Source organism: Rhincodon typus, chromosome 21 (assembly GCF_021869965.1).
Source record: "Rhincodon typus isolate 14 chromosome 21, sRhiTyp1.1, whole genome shotgun sequence".
Lineage (NCBI taxonomy): Eukaryota > Metazoa > Chordata > Chondrichthyes > Orectolobiformes > Rhincodontidae > Rhincodon > Rhincodon typus.
The window spans coordinates 33,361,137-33,382,230 of record NC_063352.1 but is presented as its reverse complement, the minus strand read 5'-3'; the positions used below and the strand labels follow the sequence as shown (position 1 = coordinate 33,382,230).

Below are 21,094 nucleotides of genomic sequence, written 5' to 3'. Positions count from 1 at the left end.
TATGTTTCAATGAATTGATTGGACACAGCAGGCTGGATTTTCGTATTTGGGCAGAGCCCCAACAGCCAGATGAATTCTGGGTCAGGGTTAGGGTTAAAGCCCTGCTCATGGAACACTTTTAATTGTGAATACCTTAATTAGTCAGGTCCAGTCAATGGTGCCAAGTATCTTCAGGACCTAGTGCTTAACTGGTGTCAGTGGCAAAGGCAAGTGGAAGACAAAGCAAGGGCTATATTGCTTTGCTTAGAGAGCAGGCATCTCCTATGAGGCCAATTGCATAAACACATATGATGGATGGAGTGCAAATAAGCAAAACTGCATTTGATCAGGCACAGGATACCAACGGATCCAACCATTTAAACAGTAAAAAGAAACTGTCCTTTCACACTGTAAGGAACTGTTCATTGTTGTGAACCAGACCTTTCAAATTTGTTAAAATCCCTATTAAAATGTAAAATTTTGACCTCCCCAGGTAGTCGCCAGGCTCCTAAAGGAGCTGTTAATTGGAGGCACATGGGTTTTCCATTCCTTCTCCAAGCCCTCACTCCAACTTTGAAAATTGCAGACTGACCCAAAAGCCTTGGGATCCAGAAACTGCTTTTGGGAACACAATTTTAAAATCACCCCTGAATCTGGTACAGACCACACTGGCAGTGGAAAATCCCGCCCAGCATGCCCTTGTGTAGCTTCTTCCATCAGTTGTCAGCAATAGTTTGATTTCATCAGAGTGTTGGCGAGAGTGTTCATTCACGTGGCATGTGTTAGGCATTCCATCCAGAAAACAGTTGTTTGTAATTTGCCCACTTTTAAGTACAAGTTTCATTCAAGATGCTTGTTATTTCTTGATTTGCTTTCTTTCTGCCTTTCCATACAGTGTTGGTGACTCTATGTGCTGACATTTGGTGCTTTCACCAATGTTACCCAATGTGTTAGATAACCAATAAGCAGTCACCACAATGAAACAAAGCACACAAGAATCAAAAATCCTCACAGAATTTGCTTTTTGCCTTCCCATTTTACCAACAAATGCGTAAGATGGTTCCAGTATCTGTGCTTGCATTGCATAACTGTTAATCTTTTTTAAAAAATATTTTAAATAATCACCACAAAAGCTGTTGTTATTAAAGCTGACCATGCAATTACAAGATTGTGGTAAAAGGCCATCTGGTACACTAACCTACCTTCGGGAAGTAAGTCGGCTGTTCTAACCCTGTTTAGCCTTTGTCCACTTCAGATCTACAGCAATGTAGTTAGCTCTGAACTGTCCCCTGAAATGGCTCACAAGTACAGGAATAGGGAATAAATTTGCAAGCTGTTTTCTCCTGGTCTTTTACTATTGCAAGTACATGGAGGATAGAGAAAGAAAGATTGATTTAGAATTAAAATTGGGCATGAAATGTCAGAAGTTAGGTATCCTGCCTCTAATCTGTGGGGTTATGGAGTGAATGGCTTATCCTCCTATCACTTGTTTAGATAGGCATTCAACAAATTGGCTGCATAATTTTGTGGTCCCCTTGGAGTCAGAAGTCAAGTCTTGGGTGTGTTTTGGATTATTGCTAATAACATAGATCTCAAAGCCAATCTCTGACAGTATCTTTGGGAATGTGACCTATAAATAATACTAATAATAATTAGACAATGCTACAGGAATGTAAATTTTTATCTTTGTAACGCTAAGACTTTTAAAATGCACAGTAAACAGTAAACTCTGTTCAAAGCAATTGTATCAAATTTAATTGAATGTATAAATCATATTTTATGTTTGTAAAACTAATATTTTAATCTTGAAAACCAGTCAGTCTTTGGTGCCTATATTTGCTGTGAAAATGTTTCATTTTAGCTTTTATTTTCCAGGCAATGATATTGTCAAATGGCTTATTCAGACCTTTTCTATATCTGAAGAAGGTAAGTGAAATTGCTTTTCTGAATTCGATCCATCATTTTGTTTTGTAAGATCGGACAAGAAATTGATTCTTCAGGTTGAATATAAATTATTATTGAAAAGTCTTGTCTATGATTTCATGTTTGGGTATATGAATAGGAAGGGATTAGAGGGATATGGGCCAAATGCTGGCAAATGTTGCTCCATCAAGTTGAGATGTCTGGTCAGTGTGGACAAGTCGGACTGAAGGGTCTGTTACTGTGCTGTATGACACAATGACTCTATAACTTGTATGTTGCTAAATATTACAGGTCACAAAATGAAACTTTAATGAAGCTGCCCAAGGCAATTGTAAAATGAAAGTCTGCAGTTGTAGTTCCAATTGTAATGAATTTTCTGAACTCAGTTGGATCATTGAAGGAAGGAATTGACTGTAGATGAGATACTTGTTCAAAGAAAGCAAAGAGGAAAGGAAACATGAAACCAATCACTATAAGCTGCTTTTCATAGATCTTACAGTAGAGATTGGTGCATGAATTGTAGTGTTCAAAACTTTAATGAAACAAAAGCCAGGTAGGTGGATGTATGTTTTATTTTATAAAATGTTGTCTTTCTGAGAAGCATTAAACTAAATCAATTTTCTTTAAAGTTTTAAGTATTGATTTGTATCTTTCATGCAGTGAATACTCAGATAAATCAATTCTCATTTTCTTTATCCTCCACCTTCCTGTTATAACTAATGACATTCTAACATTGTCAATTGTTAGATGATGGCCCTGAGTTTCCTCAGACTTTCAGCTCTGCGTCGCTGTGACTTTGTCAGAAGCACTTCACACAGTGACATAGCAGCAGAAGGTCCAGGAATTCAGAATTGATACATTGCTAAATTCACTGTGAATCAGGATTAATAATTATAATTTGTTATCTAGTCACTTTGCAGCTTGCCTCTGTAGGTAATAGAGCCATTTATAATGTTGCTAAAATTGAAGAAACTTAAAGCACGCTGGTAATCAGAATGTGTTATGCCTCCTGCAGAAAGCTGGGTGTTGCTGCACTGCTGTGGTGTGTTTTAATTCTATTTCAATGTTAATTTTTCACGCTTTGCATATGGTCATATTAACTGGAACAATCAATAATTTGAAGAATAGCAGAATGAGCACATTATTTTAAAGAATTAGTGTTTCAGAATTCTGCAAATCTCTTGTGTATGTCTGTGATTACTCACATCTAAGAGATGTTGGGATTTATAGTGGGCCATAGCTTTCTGTTTGATTTATACATTAATATCATCGGGTGGCATTAACATGTCATTATTTTTCTAAATTTGACCTAATATTTATAAATTTTCTAATTGCTTGCACAAGTGGGCACATTCAATAATTTTACTCTGGGCTTGAGGTTATATTTTAGTCTGGTAATTAATTTTAATCAAATGGTAAATGTGCAAAAAATGGCATTTAAAAGAAAGTGCAAATGGTCCAGGTTACTATATGTATTGTTGCTGCAGGAATTGTACCAAAACAAGTTTAGCAGTTTGGCAAGCACAGAAATGATCATGAAATGGGATTCGAGGCGGAATAGTTTTTGATAAGGATGGATAGTAGGAATAAGGAAAGCATTGGAAAAGCCAAGTTGGAAGTAACAAAAGTTCTGATGAGAATTTCAGCAGCAAATTGGCAGAGATGGGTAACATGAAAGTAGTGAAAGTTGTTGGTTTCTGTGATGAAAAGGAAATAGATGCACAATTTCAGGGCAAAATATAATGCTAAATTTGGGATCAGTCTGAGTCAGGAGAAGGAATTGGAGTCAGTAACAGAGGTGAAAGAAGTTTTCTCAACATTTAATTGAAGAAAATTGTGGTTTGTCATGGAGTGGATGTCAAACAAACAGTCTGTCAACACTGAGGCAGTGGAGAGATTTTAAAGAGACAAAGTTTGATGATATCAGTGTACGTATGAAACCTGATGTCCTGCCGTCCACTGATGTCACCAAGGGGCAGCATGTAGCTGGGAAATAGATCAGAAAGAGCAAGTGTAGATCCTTAGGGGAGTCCAGAGATAGCAGTGCAAGGACAGGAAGAGAAACCATTTCTGGAGATTTGCTGCTAACAATGGAATGAGTTAGGGGCAGTCCTGTGCACCTGGATTGCAGTGGCCTGACAAAGAGTTTCAGTCCATAAGTTGTTTCTTTGAGATGCTTGCCACTGACCTCTCATTGTAGAAAACTGCCATTTCAATATTACCTGTTCCTACCTTGTGTTAATGGGTGGAATAATGATAAGAATTTAACTATTTTCAACCAAATGCACTGAGGTCGAGGTGAATTTCCAAGATGTTCTACTTTTTTACTCTAACCTTAGTTTAGCATTCACAGAAACTCTAAAGTATAACATCTTATGTCAGCAGAGACAAGTGGAACTCCTGTACAAAATCATTCTTTATCTTTCATACCTATTTATTCTATTATGGTGGAGAATCTTGGTAGAGTTTGGGTACTTGACAAAACATAAGAGAGACTGTTTGAGTTAACTGTCTTTATAAGATTATTTTTTGGTTTAATTGCCAACACATTTGAGCCTCAGATGGATTTATTTGGAACAGGGTCCCTATTCTTTACATTGACTGGAGATTTTTTCATGTTGAATTTGCTACAAGGGTTTCTTTTGGCTGTATGAATGTTAAATGTTCAGCTCTTACCCTGCTAATCACTGAATGCAAGAGCAGATGACATGAAGTGAAGCCTGAAGATGCTGAAAATTTTCAGACCTCCACTTTGACAGACATTGAGCGGAAAATCCCAAGCTCCTAAATGACATGAGTATTGACAAGCAAGTTGGAGAAAAAGGGTGAGATTGTCAGTCGTGAGATTCTGGACATTTGAGATCAGAAAGTATGATTCTTCAACCAAGCATTGAATGGTTAGATGACAATTAGCATTAATATTAACTTTATTGTCACATATACTCAATGAGTATGGTGAAAAGTTTATACATGCCACTTACAGCGCCATCTTAGGCATAAAGGTACCTAGGCACAGCTTCCTAGTTACAAGATCTTAGAAAATAGGGGAATAAAATGTCCAACATTGCAGAAATAAATGCTCAGAACAACAGTCTTCCAACCTAGACCACACTGACACCTAGCTTCCAGTCCGCTCCGGGCCCTGGCTCGAGACTGCACTGGGCTTCACCTTGAGGATCGTGAGGCTGGGAGATCGCTTCAGACTGCCATGCCAGGCTGAATGAATGCCATGCCGGGAGGCTGTCTTGGGAGGCTGTTACTCCAAGCCAGGAGATCGCCATGCCAAACTGAGAGGCCACTACGGGCGAATCTTGCTGGTGAATGGTGAGAAGTCTATTTTCATCAATTTTCATGCATTGACTTCTCATTATTAGTTAACATCACCTAATTAATATGCAGTTTCCCATTCTCTCACCCTCCAGATAGAAACTAGATAGCACATTTCTCAACATGAAAGTCAGATCAGTTACCTAGCAACTCCACCTCGTTGCTTGCTCTTGCATACCTTAATCTTGGACAGCAGTCCATCTCAGGGCATGCACCATGGGAAGTGACTATCCATAACTCCCACCCATAGACACCGGCACCAGCAACGTACCAGCTTCACTGTATCTTCATGGCACATCCACTTACAGTATAGACCTGCACTTCAGCGGTGGCCTTTGGAGTGCACTTGTACCTTTCATTGAAGGACTGCTGCCAGGACTCATGGCGCATAGGGATTGGACCAGGGTGCCTCTCAGGCCTTGTCACTTGCTCTTTCAGTGCCTACTTGGATGCTCATAGTATCTCTGACCATCCTCACTTTGTCTTTTTGCACTTTGCCCCCTTAGCCAGAGTTTAAAGGCTCGCAGCACTTCTGTTTCGATTTCCCTCATTAGCACAGACAAAAAGGCAAGCATCTTATCATTGGTGTCTCCACTCATCTGTCAAGGGAATGTACATGTTGCTGTAGCAGACTGTGCTATGTCAGCCTCTCACCTGCACTATGTGCCTGCAGCATACATGGCAAACACACACTGCATGTGCTTCAGAAAAATGACCATGTCTCAAAGTCAAGGTAATAGCCCTTGGTCCAGTCTTCGGTCAGAGGGTCCAGGCACAGGAAGCCAAGAGCATCATGCACTTGGACATGGTTAGTCAGCCACTTGGAGTGGTCAGGGTTACGGGTGCACTAATATTTCCATCCTTGACCTGCTACAGTGTTCCAACACAACCTGGAGAAACAATGCCTCATGTTCTGTTTATGTACTTTACTGCCTCTAGGACAAAGAATAGAGAGCTCCTGATAAAAGAAGAATCACCGGATCTGAAATGTTGACTCTGCTTTCCCTTCACAGTTGCTGCCAGACCTGCTGAGTTTTTTCCAGCAATTTCTGTTTTTGTTACAGCCTCTAGGACTCAACATTGAGTCCTTCTTTTCTTACATCACCATCATCCCCAGGCCCCCTCAACGCAGGGGACCCATTTTCTTCTTTCCATAGCTGACACTTGCACTTACTTTACACTTCTGTCACTCCTTTATAACCATTGTCACTTCCTTTATCATTTACTCTGGGAATTCACATTGTCTGTCCCACTTGCTCCTCCTCCCCCTCTGTCTACATCATAAAACATATTTTCTGGTTCCTTTCAGTTCTAAAAAGAGCCGTGCAGAACTCGAAATGTAATCTCTGTTTCTCTTTCCACAGATGCTTTCTATTTTATTTCAGAATTCCAGAATCCTGAGTACTTTGCTTTTGTTCGTTTGTTTATTGTTCTGTTTGTCTAAATAAAAGTGAATGTTTTCAAATGTTTAAAGGCTTTCCAGTTCGAGATGATCCCACATTGAACCATGAGAAGATTTTGAGCTACACTGGGCGCTGGCGAGGGTGGCACTTCCTTTTGACAATGTTCTAAGATGGGATAATGCTAAGGACGGACAAACGGTGTACCTTAGCTTTCAAATAGCAATACATTTATGAATGTGGACCTGTACGTGCAGTGTAGTGCCACCTGTGTGCCCTGTGTAGCGTTTGTTTTTGATTCCCCTGCCACTGGGAACGTGCATATGGAAGGATGGCACCTGGTGGGCAGCACTTGACTGGGTACAAGGCTGGTTTTTAAAGATGGTGCCAACGCTAGGAATCCCAGGAGGCTCTGCAGTAATGAGTATCTCTGCCTGTGGTGAAAAGGTGAAAACAATGAGTGGGGTGCGATAGGAAATGAGGCAAGTTTCAGAAAATAGTGCGTGAAATCTTGCCAGGTCTCGAGGAGAAACCCTCCATGAAATTTGACAGAATTGACACTTAACCAGTTTCTAATAAAATTCAGCCCATTGTGACAGAGACTATGAAGAGGTTTGGAACATTAGGTCTGACTCCTTCAAGATCCTAAGCTATTCCCCCAAATATCCATTTCATGTCTTCATAATAGGTGATGCTTAAGGCCCTAAGGCCGTCCCCAGTTTTATCCTTCTCAGACCCTTATACCAATATACATCCACCCCCACCTCCACCATAACTCTTGACTGTCTTACAGATGAAAATCTGTAACTCTGCCTTGAATCTATTCAATAACCCAGCAAACTGGGAATGGAGTATTTCAAAGTTTAATGACCCTTGAATGGAAAAGATTTCTCCTCATGCCTGTCTTAAAGGGAAACCTTTATTCTGAAACCATGCCCCCACTTCTAGATTCTCAGCATCTAGCCTGCTGAGGTCCTTCGCAATCCGATGTCGTTTCAAATTATGAGATTTATACGATTATTAGTTGGAAATTATATCTTTAAATGTAAGGTAAGTGAAGAAGTTCATATGACATGTTCTGCAGTCTGCGTGACAGTAAGCCTGGGTGATTTAAATGGTAGAGATCAAAGAAGGGCTTCAATATTTTTTAACCAAGAAAATGATGCATGATAGTTACACTTAGAGACAATGTCTACCCAGCCTCTGGGTTTATAATGAGAAGACTTGGAGCCTCTCACAGTGGTGGTACCATGTTGTAAGTACGGATGCTGTAAATTGTCTTTTTCATCTAAGATTGATATAAAACTGGGTCAAAAAATAATTAATTAACAGTTCTACCAGAATGTGAAGTTAATGCATTTTACTAGTCAGTGGAGAGAAGTTGCGATCTACTATACTCAGATGTGGGAGGGAAGTGGTCATTAGACAAAGGAAGGCATCATGCAGCGTTCTAAGGATACTAAGAAATTCATTCTGGAAGGACAGTGGAAGATGAATTTTTATGCTGCTGAATGAATTAAGAACTCTGGGTAAATTTAGGAAAGCACCTTGAGATTGTCACTCAAAATTACTACTCAGTAGACAGCAATATGGGAATGCACTGGAAGGGGAATGCTGCTTTCTTTCTGATTCCTACAGCTTAAATAATCTACCCAAGGAAAAGAAAATAATGTTGAGCCAATAGTTTATTACAGTCATTTGTTACCGTTAGAATGTGGAAAATTGTTATTATTTTTGGCTAATAACTAGAAGTTCGAATCTCAGGTCATAAGTCTTTGCAGAGATTGTAACATAGGCTTCAATAAGATCAGCTTTCATTCTTCCAAACGAGAAGCAACCTAATAAATCAAAATTCTTATCCCAGATTTTATCTAGTGAATGTTTTTTCTGAAACAAAAATATGTGTTCCTTCTACATTGTTGAAACCAAGCGGAGGCTCAGAAACCGTTTCGTAGAGCATCTGCACTTTGTTCACGACAAGCAACAACACCTTCTGGTCACGAACCATTTCAACTCCCGCTCCCACTCCCTGGGTGACATGTCCATCCTGGGCCTCCTCCAGTGTCAGAATGACACCGCCCTCAAACTAGAGGAGCAGCACCTCCTATTCCACCTCGGGAGCCTACAGCCCAATGGCCTAAACGTGGATTTCACCAGTTTTAAAATCTCCCCACCGCAGCCTCATCGCATGACCAACCGTCCGTCTCATCCCCACCTCCTTGACCTGACACAACCTGTCCATCTTCTCTCCCACCTATCTGCCCCGCTCATCCCACTGACCAATCCCCACCACTGCCTACCTGCACTCACCTATCACCATCCTACCTACCTTCCCCAACTCCACCCCTTCTCTCTATTTATTTCAGAGGTACCTTCCCCCTCCCCCATTTCTGAAGAAGGATCCCGACCTGAAACGTCAACTTTCCTGCTCCTCTGATGCTGGCTGGCCTGCTGTGCTCCTCCAACTCCACACTGTGTTGTCTCTGACTCCAGCATCTGCAGATCTTACTATCTCTTAGAAATTGCTCGAAAAGCTCAGCAACCTAGAGAAAAATCAGAGTTAATGTTTCAGATTTTGTTCTTTAGTTTAATTAGAAATTTTTCTGACCTGCCTTCATTACAAGTATATCGTTTTATAAAAGAAGAGACTTAAACTGTATGGTCTCTAGGTGCAGTTTCATCAGTGACCTCTATAGTGTAGCAAAACTTTCACAATGCAAATAAACCAATTGGGATTTCCTAGGCAATATCACAAGAGTTGCAGTATGATGACGTTATAAAGATTCACACATAGCTTCTGAAAAGAATTGCTCAAGGGCATCAGATCTTATATATATTTGTATAATAGAGTGCTATCATTTGGATTTTGCTGTGGCACTACTGTGTTGACCCCTCATAAATTGCATAGCACCTCTGAAAATCTGTGAGCCAGTCTTCAGTGAATTGTAAAAAGTATATTGAATGGCTAAAAGCTTCTGGAATTGGAATGGCCTGTGCTTTAGATTCAGAATATCTAGTATTTGTGTATCTGTGTTCTGCCTGTAGGGTTCCTGTCACCAGCCTTCACTTTTGCAAAGACAATAAGATGCCATGCAATTGACAGTCATAAAGTCTATCATCCTAACACCTGAACTTGACATTCAACAGAGATATATCATTGTTACCTTTGGACTTGTATGATTTTTTGAAATCTTGGCTGTGTCTCTTACTTGTAAAAGCATTCTTCAGTTTTGTAAAAACATTCTTCAATTACAAAGCCACATGCATACTGTTGTCAATCTAAATATTGATTTGCTTCTCTACATGAGCAATTATTCTAATAAATCAAGCTGACAAAGTTTGAATAATTGATGGAATTGCCACAGTGGGTTAATCCTACAAGCATACTGAGAATTGAATGGATCCTAGAGTGCTGCACCCCATTTGTGTTGAGTATTTCCAATAGTCCATCATCATTTATGACCTGAGTAGACTTTTGATTTGAAAGTAGAGATAAGAGTTCTCTAACATTTACTAAATATCAATATTTATCAGAATCCATTTCTGGAGCCAAAAGTAATTGTTGGTAGGTTTTATAATTTGCTTGGATTTGATATAGGATAAAATAGGAATCAACTGATATCTGTTGCTTCAAGAAGCAACAGACATTGCTCATCCTAAGGAACATTACATAATGAGCATTAGGATTCACATCACCAGTCTATGGAGGGGCACTCCTGCCCTGCTGATTGTACAAATGAATCAAGCTAAATTTAAATTTATTTTGTCCTGATGAAGGGTCCCGACCTGAAATGTTCACTTTCCTGCTCCTCTGATACTGCCTGACCTGCTGTGTTCCTCCAATTCCACACTGTATTGACTCTGACATCATTACTCCTTTTTTGGTGGGAGCACCACCTACAGGTAAAAACTGGCTCTTACAAGCCTGTGGCTTTTAAAGGTTCATCAAGAATTTTAAAAAAAACACCTTTTGAAGCCAAGACAACAAAAGTAAGAAGTCAACTGCCAATTTTAATGTTACAGCAACAATAAAAGAGAAGAAAAACAACTTGTAAATTTGTAATATTAGAAAGAAGAGAGAAGCCAACGACAACATCAAAAGCGCCACACTGCAAAGTACATTTTTGCTTGCAATTTTAACGACCGTAGACAATGGTGGAAAGCAAACATCTAACTGTGGACTGACAATTCAATGAAATACCGTCAGAATTTCAGTTATTTAAAGAAATACACAGTCTTTATTTCCTGTATCAGCAGATAACTGAGAAAGAAAGGCAGTCAGTCGAGATTCCTTTTGCTTTGGGCACTAAAGGATTAAGAAATAATTAAGCCCTCCCATTTATTTTTATTATGACTGCAAAGATCCTTGACATTTTTCAGATTTTAGAACCAATTAAAGTATGAATCAATTTCAGGCTTCAAAGCCTGTTCACAACCAGTTCATGTCATATTGCCAACAACCATGTGAAATGAGTGACAAATTTATAGGCAGGTGCCAGTAAAACTGTATGTAAGTTAACCAAATGAGTTAGCTGAAAGGCTTATGGAATGGGTCATTGCCTCAGCACCCATCAAACCCTTCAGAAAAGCTCTTTTGGACAAAGCCAAATGATGTAATATTGATGCACTGCTGGAAGAACAAGACAGCAATATCTGCAGGCTCTTGATTCTCGAACAAGTATAGCAGCTATCAGTAGGTTCAGTGGAGTTTGCTGAGGCGTGGCTTGTCTCATCCACAAAAATGCTGAAAGATTTTCAGGTAAGGAGTCAGAGATGTTCATTCTGACCTTGTATCAGCAACCCAGAGCTGATCATACTACAGAAAACATTTGGAAGAGAAATGGGGAAAGAACAGAGGTGTTGGTCAACTAGATACCTCTTTCTACAAACTGGCCCAGTCACAATGAGCTGAATGGCTTCCTTTGGTGCTGCATGTTTTTGTGGTTCTATGGTCTGTGTTTTATGCTCCTAGCGAGTTTGAAGACAAGGTGGCAAGTAAAGTGAATGGCCTGTCTCTCCACCCGACCTTTCTCAAAATTTATGGCGGGGGGAGGTGGGAGATTTCAGCTAGCCCACCTGCTGTTGGGCCTACAGAGTCCAATTCACACTTAAGGACCTCATCTAACCACCACTGATATTTGACCCACAGTGAGGAAGCCTTCAGTATGAGGGAGGCCTGGCAGCTTTATTGACGGGCTGATATTGGGCAAGTAGGTGGGAACCTTTTTTATTGGACCCCTGACCCCATCAGAGGCAATCCTTCACCCTCTTGAAGATCAACCAGTTGCTTAATCCTGCCCCCCTGCCCTCTTGAATCCAGCTTCCCACCTCCCTTTCACTGGGACCCCAGGTCCTGAGCTCTTTAGAGTGATGGAATTGCATGCAGTTTGGCAATGGCCACCACTTCTGATTGGTGCTGATGGATCAGAGCTGTTAACCATCTGATGGACCGTCAGCTCTCGAAGGCAGGGCTTTATCTGTAGTGAGGGCAGAAGTCTCACTTTAAAGCAATTGGTGCCACTCCCAGTCCCAGGCACTCCCACACCCCCAACCTTTTTAACAGGACGTGCAGAGACCGCAGTGTCTGTAAAATCCTGCCCTCTAATTCTGTTGACTGAGTGCTTTTCAAAAGAACATCTGCATTTTTGTTGTTTTTCTAAAGGTTAACGACTGACAGCAATTTTAATAATGCTGAAGCAATAAAAATAATAAAATGAAAGTTCAGCAAGTCAGGAATAAAGGACTGTACTGTCCAGTTTGGAGGATGCAAATGGAGTATAAATAAAGAATCTTGCACTGGGACAGTTCCCTGATGGGATCCCTGCCTTTCAGCAATCTTACCAGAGATGGGTTCTGAGGGGCACCAGGCACCCAGTTAGCAGTAGCAGGTGTCTAGTTAAGTGCCCACTTGAGTCCAAATTGGGGACATGTTGGCTGAACTGCCTAGTGTCTGGGGTAGAGGGCAGGAAGCCTTCTTGCAGAAAAGCAATGGACCACTGGTGGTCCTCTTAACCCCGTTGTCCAAACTTGCAAAAATCATGAGGGCAACATTCCGACCACTGGCCATCCTGTTGGAGGGGTTGCCCCTTCAAAATGATGGCCACACTTACTTTCAGACTACTTTAGAAATCTTCAGAGGATACCTCCATGTTGAGGTGTCTTTGCAATTCCGCTGCGTACATCTACAGAGCCCACCTTTCCAAATGTGATTACCGATCACCAAAACTCCCTGTGTCCCCATTGGCCCTACCACCCATTTAGTCCACTCACTATCCTTAATTAGATACACTGAGGCGACTTGTTAATTGGCAACAATCGTGGACATTTACACTGCAAATGTTTTCTGATGGTAGTGTTCTGAACCCACAGTTCAAAGGCCTTCCTAAGCAATTCTAATCTTTTCCTCAAGACAGATAATACCTAAATGCTGCAGCTTTGTCTGAGGCAGAGGAGAAAAGTATCTATCCTCAGACTGAATAGGAAATGTTTCTACCAACTACCTAATTTCCTTACTGATTAGGGGAGGAAAAGGTGAGTCATTTCTTTGAGATTCCTTCTTGTGTCTGATGATCCTTGTGAGCCATCATGTTTTGGAGAAACAGTCATCCCCTGAGTTCCAATAATGAGCGTTGAACACCATTTTAATTAATAGCTCTGTTTCTGCTCGGAAACGATCATCAGACAGGCAGGCTTGGTACCTCTTGAAAGAACATCATTGCTAGAGCTCAGGTGACTTCTCTAGCTCAGTTGCTGAAGATGCTTAATCTAATTTGGGTTTGGTATTAACGTAAAGCTTTCCACATTCATTTAAAAGTTCTCCACAACAGTTCTTTGTAATGATTTCACAAGATACAGATCATGCAATATGAAGAATCTACAAATTATTTTTGCATCGTCATTTAAATAGTAATAAAGTAGAAACTGCAATTTTAATTTTATGAACTTGGCTGCACAGTGTACATCAAGCAATTGTGAGCAAGGAATACATCAATGTAAAACCTGGAAACATTGTAAATGTATCATTTAAACAAAAGCAAAATGCTGCAGATGCTAGAAATCTGAAATAAAAAGAGAAACTGCTGGAGAGACGCGGCAGGTCTGGCAGAATCTTTGGAGAGCGAAACAGGGATAATGCATCAAGCTAAAAGATTCTTCTTAAGAACTGAAGAGAGAGATGCAGAAAGCTGATGGGTTTTATAACCTTAAAGGTTAGAGAGTGAGCAAGGTCAGAGATCACAGGTGTCACAGAACGAAAGGAAAAAGGGAGTTGTCATCATTATAGAGAAATAGGATAGGGTTAGAGTAGATATTAATAGCAGAACATAGGTAGGCTTTACTGAACTAAGAAAACTAGACACTGGGAGGGGAAGAAAACGGAGGGCAGAGTTTATAGCTTGAATTTGTCAAACTCAATGAAGGCTGTCAAGTGCCTTAAGCAGAAAATGAGAGCTTGTTCCTCCAGCTTGCGTTGGGCTTCACTGAAATATTGCAACAGACCTAGGACAGAAATGTGAGCACAGATGATGTATTAAAAAGATTAGCAAACAGAAGGTTGTGTTTTGGTAATGAAGTGAGTTTTGGTATTGTGTAAAGTGGTCATCTAGCCTGTATTTGGTCTCCCCACTGTGGAGGAGTGAACACAGTTGAGTAGATTGAAAGAAGTACAAGTAAATGGCTGCCCACCTCGAATGGGTGTTCGATTGGATGAATGACTGCTGTCAATCCATTGTGACCCAGGTACAGACCCTGGCAGCACTACACTCTATTACGTGCAGAAATGTTTGATGCAATATTTCATACAGGACCTGATGGAAAGTGATTAAAATGTTCCAATGTGCCAGAGTGTGGTGGAAACAAATATTTAACCTATCAAATTTTAAATTTCTACCCTAAAGGGACTAGAAATTACTTAGCTAGGATTGATGTTTATTTTGACATTACACGCATTTGAGATTTCTACATTAATTGGAAAATATTTGATGCAACCTTTATGGACCTACAGAAGTGATTAATTTTCCATTGCAAACATCTTGAAAACTTTAATCTGGCTCAAGGAAAATGCTTCTGCATTTCTTACAAGTGTTATAATCTTGATGAACTTGAGAAATTCCAGTTTACTGGCGTAACGACAGGCACAAGATGCAGATTTAAGAATACGTTGACACAATGTCTTTACTTTGCAAATTTTTAAATCTTTTTTGAGCTCTGAAAAATATTGTTCTGACATGTGTAAATTAAAGATCGTTGTTAAAGTGTAGTCATGAAAAGATCAGATCTAAGCTCTGCAATCCTGCCACATCCAGTCATAAATGATGGAGGGATAATTGAATATTAGACAGTAAGAGTGGTGGCTCACAAACACCTCCATCCTCAAGGATGGGGAAGCCAACACATCAGTGCAAAATTCATAGCTGAAACATTTACACCCATCTTCCAAAGAAGCCATAGTCATAGTCATAGAGCTGTATTCCATGGAAACAGACCCTTCGGTCCAACTTGTCCATGCTGACCAGATATCCTAAATTAATCTAGTCCCATTTGCCAGCATTTGGCTGCTATCCTTCTGAACCCTTCCTATTCATGTACCCATCCAGATGCATTTTAAATGTCGTATTTGTACACCCCACCCTCCACCATTTCCTCTGGCAGCTCGTTCCATACATGCAGCACCCTCAGCGTGAAAAAGTTGCCCCTCAGATCCCTTTTAAATCCCTCCCCTTTAGTTTTGAACTTCCCCACCCTGGGGGAGAAAGACCTTGGCTATTCATCTTATCAATGCCCCTCATGATTTTTTAAACGTCTATAAGGTCACCCCTCAGCCTCTGACGCTCCAGGGAAAATAGACCCAGCCTATTCAGTCTCTCCCTAATCCCTCCAACCCTGGCAGCATCCTTGTAAATCTTTGCTGAAATCAGCATGGACTGGTGGGACCGAATGGTCTGTTTCCGTGCTGAATGACTATATGAACCCTTTCAAGTTTCACAACATCCTTCCTGTAGCAGGGAGACCAGAATTGTACACAGTATTCCAAAAGTGGCCTAACCAATGTCCTGTACAGCCGCAACATGACCTCCCAACTCCTATACTCAATGCACTGACCAATAAAGGCAAGCATACCAAACACCGCCTTCACCACACACATGTCCCCATCCCACCCCAAATCCCATCATCCCTTGCAGCCCCGGGTGGGCCTGTCAAGAACAGTCATTCGGTTGCCAAGTGTTTAGCCAACAGGAAAACCACATTCATCGAACTGAACCAGCTGCTGGGCTTATGCAATGTATACGAGGTCAGGGAGGGGGCAGACCACAAAAGGCTTCGAGGAAGGAGAGCCTGCGGTGACGTTCTCGCTCGGCCTGGCACCATTTTTTGTGGCTGAGAGGGTTGGAGGATGGGGGGGAGAATGGGGGACTGGCTTTCTCGGGGAGTAGGGGGGAGAATGGGGGACTCATTCCCATGGGGTGCTGAGTGGATGATCCATCTCAATCTCCTCCTGAGATCTCCAGCATCACTGATGCCAGACTGCAACCATTTTGACGAATTCCACATGATGTTAATGAACAGCAGAAAGCATTGGTTACTGCAAAGTCTGTGGGCCCTGGCAATATTTCAGCAATGTTATTGAAGACACGCTCCAGAACTAGCTCAGTGGTCAAGCTGATCCATATAGCTTAATACTGGCATGTACCCAGTATTCTGGACAATTGCCCAGGTGCGTCCTATCTAAGGAAAGCCTGAGAATCCAACCAAACCAATTACCACTCGTCAGTCTGTTCTTGATCATAGGTTAGCACTGCTGCCTCACAGCGCCAGGGACCCGGGTTCGATTCCACCCTCAGGCAACTGTCTGTGTAGAGTTTGCACATTCTCCCCGTGTCTGCGTGGGTTTCCACCAGGTGCTCCGGTTTCCTCCCACAGTCCAAAATGTGCAGGCTAGGTGGATTTGCCATGCTAAATTGTCCATAGTGTTCAGGGATATGTAGCTTAGGTGGGTTACAGGGGGATTGGTCTGGGTGGGATGCTCCAAGGGTTGGTGTGGACTTGTTGGGCCGAAGGGCCTGTTTCTACACTGTAGGGATTCTATTCTATTCTAAAGTGATGAAAGAGGTTGATGACAGTGCTATCAAACAGCTCTTAGTCAGCAAGAACCGCTTCATTGATACTGTGCTTGGGTTCTGCCAGCTCCACCTACCTGTTGATCTTAATGCAACCATTAGTCCAAATATGAACAAATAAGCTTATCAGAAGAGAGGTGATATAAAGACAGCATTTCAATGAATGTGGCATCCAGGAGCCCTGGCAAAATTTAAGTCATTAGGAAATGTTCCACTGGTTAGGATCATACCTAGCACAAAGGAACACGTTTGTGATTGGAGGTCAGTCATCTCAGCCTGAAGACATTGATGCAGGAGTTCCTCAGGGATTCAGTCATCTTCAGCTACTTCATCAAGGACCTTCCCTCCAAAATGAGGTCATTTCTGGGGTGTTTGCTGATTGCTCATTATTTAACTCCATTTGCAACTCTTCAGACCCTAATGTAGATCGTGTCCACATGGAGCAAGACCTGAAGATCATTTAGGCTTGGGTAATAAGTGGGCAAGTTTTGTGGTATAGTGGCTGTCTCCCTTACCTTTTCAGCCACAAGCTCTGGGTTCCCATTCCAGGACTTGATGGCTATGGAAGGAGTACTAAACTTTTGATTTTCAACCCATAAATCCTTTCAATATGCTTCAGGCAAACAGTGAGTCAGCCATGTTTGATACTCAGTGGTACTCCTCAATTTGTAACCACTGCCAAAAGACTTGTTCCACAAAACCACAGCTGCAATTATAGACGTCGGCATCTGCTTATCTGCCTCATGTGTCACTGAACTGGGAAGCTTCTTGGTCTAAGAGATATAAGTTGAACTTGCGTGCCAGTAAAGTGCCAGAAAATGATAATCTTCAACAAGAAAGAATCTAATTGTCTGTCTTTGACATTCAATGGCATTACCTTTGCTGAATCTCCCATTAACAATGTCTTTGAGATTATCATTTACTAGAAACTGAACTGGACCAACCACATAAATGTTATAGCTACAAGATCAGGTCAAAGGCAGGGAATTCTACAGCCAGCATCTCACCCCCTGACTCCCAATACCCTGTCCACCATCTACAAAGCACAAGTCAGGAGTGTGATTGAAAATTCTCCACTTGCCCAAGTGCATTTCCAACAACACCAAAGAAACTTGACACCGTGCAGGGCAAAGCAGCCCACTTGATTGGCACTCCTTCCACCAGCTTAAACACTTCCTCCCTCCATGATTAATACAAAGTGGCAACAGCGTGTACTACCTGCAAGATGCAATAATTCATCCAGCCTCCTTTTGATAATATCTCCCACCATGCATCCTCCATCACCTAGAAAGACAAAGGTAGCAGATGCCTGGGTGCACCATCACCTGCAAGATTTCCTCCAAGTCTCACACCATCCTAACTTGGTCTATCTTGCTGTTACTTTATTATTGCTGTATCAAAATCACAGAACTCGCACCCTAACAACACTGTGACTTCTACCTACACCACATGAACTGCCAGTGGCTCAAGAATGGGGCTCATCACCACCACCTTAAGTGCAGTCAGGGATGGGCAACAAATGTTGGCCTTGCTAGCAGCACCCACATCCCATGAAAGAAAATTTTGAAGTAATGCTATTGGCCAAGTGCTGGAAAATGGCAGGAGGGTAGATTTAGTTTTTGTAAATCCAGACTCGGTGGGCCAAGGGGCCTCTTCTGTAGAGTATGATTCTGGTGCTTGTTTGCATTACCTAAGTATTATTCTCAAACTTTTTCAACATTGCCAATAACTTCCAGAAATATTGTGGTTACGGCATCAAAGCAGCTAGATAGAGATAAGATACAGATTATTCTTGATCTAACAGAATGGTGGAACTGTATCAAAGAACTGATTGTGTTCATTGTGTGAGAAGACGTCTTATGGAGTGTATAAAGTCAGAAATCACACGACGCCAGGTTGTAGTCCAACAGGTTTATTTGGAATTACACAAGCTTTCGGAGTGCATTCCCTTCGTCAGGACTGTACCTGATGAAGCGGCTGCACTCTGAAAGCTTGTGTAATTCCAAATAAACCTGCTGGACTATAACCTGGTGTCGTGTGATTTCTGACTTTGTCCACCCCAGTCCAACGCCAGCACCTCCACATTATGGATATTATAGGATGCAAATTTTCTAATAGCATTGAGATTGGAAAGTACAGAGTAATGGAGTAGGTTGAAGAAAAGTGAAGTGTGGTGTAGTCAATGGCTATAGACGTTTGAAGAGAAGTCGAAGAGGAGAGTATTGAGTAGTGAGGTAAGAGACGGTATGAGCAGGGACTATATTAAATGATATTTGAGAGTCTTACCTCATCAAATTTTGCATGTTTTTGAAGCTAAGCTCCTTGTATTGATCCTAACAGCCCCCACCTACTGACACAGTGCTGTTACTTGAATGTAAATAATTTTCTTACCCAAAGGAAAACCTAATTACCGATATCTATTTGAACTCAAGGCCTGAAAGACCTCATCCTGTTGCTATGTTCCCTTTTCCTGGCCACTGCTTGGACCAGGGCCACCAATGAGACTTCAGAGCACCTAGGAGCGTGACCTGAAGGCCTTACAACCATTTCCATTTTAAATGCTTTCTTTCCTGTCTGCAGCTAGAACCATCTCCACTTTAACAATAAAGCTGGTTTCAAATCTGAGGTGAATAAATTTTTGTTAAGCAAAGATATTAAAGGATATGGGCCAAAGGTAGGTATATTGAATTATGTCACAGATCAACCATGATCTCAGTGAATGGTGGAACAGGCTCGAGGGGCTGAATATCCTATTCCTGTTCCAATCTTCCCATGCTCCTCTCTGTATTCACTAATTTGATGTTGAGCCATTGAATAGTGAGGTAGGAATGCTGTCCATCAGACTCATAATCGTAAGCTGATATCAGCAGGAGATTGTTCTGTGTGATATGTCTTCTCCTGTTCTCTAATTCCACTATTTCCAATTTTCACAATGAGGATAAATAATTCAGAGCTTTATGTCTGATTTTAACCCTCCTGTCCATGCATTTCACCAGCTTGCCTATTGAAAGTCCAGGGAAAATTAGACTTCACTTCAATATTATTTTACCTTGAATGATATCTGTTCATAGTTTATACTTCAGGCTCACACTTTCACCTTGATTTAATAGAAAATTGTTTTCGTCGAATATTGCTTTGTGTTTCTGCATTCTGTTATACTCAGAACAATTTTCCAGTCTTTATTTTTGGAAAATAAAAATGTATGCTTTTTCTTAATAAATAAGAAGTCTATCAATAAAAGCTGAAATAAAAATTGGTTGTAATTAGTTGTCATTTATGAAGTATTCACAAAATAAGTGCGGTATTTTCGTTAATTGTTAAGAAAAATATTGAAATGATGTGGCAAATCTGAAATTATGGCTAAAATCTGGAAATTTATTGTACACAATGTTATCATACAAATTTCACCCATTCACATAAATTCATTTTTGTACTACTTTAACAAATACATTGATTCATTTAAAATAAATGTGTCTCTGCCTCTGCTTAAATGATAGGTCTACAGTTTGATGCCAAAGCACAGTGGCTGTATATTTATATTGTCTTGAGCATTTCTTGGCTGACCATTTGTATCACCAATGAGTTGCCATTTATTGGGACGTTTTATTTCTGTACTGCAGAATCCCTTCACCTTGGTGACCTAATAGTAAAGTATGGCTACATTTACCCACTAAAGGATCCAAAGAATTTGGTTCTCCAGGCAGATGATTCTCCTTATCGATTTCAGGTAACACCTTGTGAACTTAATAACTTTACAAAAAGAAAAATTGTGCCATTGCCTTTACCTGTCAGGTAATGAACATATATCAATATATTGTTTCAGACTTAGTAGGAACTGCAGATGCTGGAGAATCTGAGATAACAAGGTGTAGAGCTGGATGAACACAGCAGGCCAAGCAGCATCAGAGGAGCAGGAAGGCTGACGTTTCGGGCCCAGACCCCTCCCCTTTTCTCCCCTCCAGCTCTACACCTTGTTATCTCTATATATCAATATATGTCAGAATGCTTTCTGATTTTTACATAAAATAATTCACGGTACAACGATGGACTTCTAGATAAAAAGAAAGCACAGCTTTAATCTGCTATAATATAAAAAACAGAATTTCATCATGTATAAATATTTATTGAACAAAATTAATGTTCAGTCAAATACAGAAAATGTTATGTCTATCATTCCTATGGCAGTATGCCTTTCAGGAACATGCTTGTGATATTCTTATTTTATCATGGCACGTGACTTGAGGGTAAAAAGGTCTCAGACTTCATCTTTACTTGGGTCACTTGAAGCATGACGTGCTGAGGAACTGTGTCACTCTTTGTAACTGAACAGCTTAACAGTAGTGAGGATTA

At 40.9% G+C, this 21,094-nt stretch overlaps 1 protein-coding gene across 1 annotated transcript in view; it reads left to right on the top strand.

Moving 5' to 3' along the window:
* rgs11 (regulator of G protein signaling 11) overlaps positions 1-21,094 on the top strand; it is a 137,432-nt gene that overhangs the window by 15,398 nt on the left and 100,940 nt on the right. The window contains exons 3-4 of the mRNA XM_020527009.2: positions 1,855-1,905; positions 20,365-20,471. Of these exons, the coding sequence (XP_020382598.1) occupies positions 1,855-1,905; positions 20,365-20,471 (158 nt within the window). The remainder of the gene's footprint in view (positions 1-1,854; positions 1,906-20,364; positions 20,472-21,094) is intronic.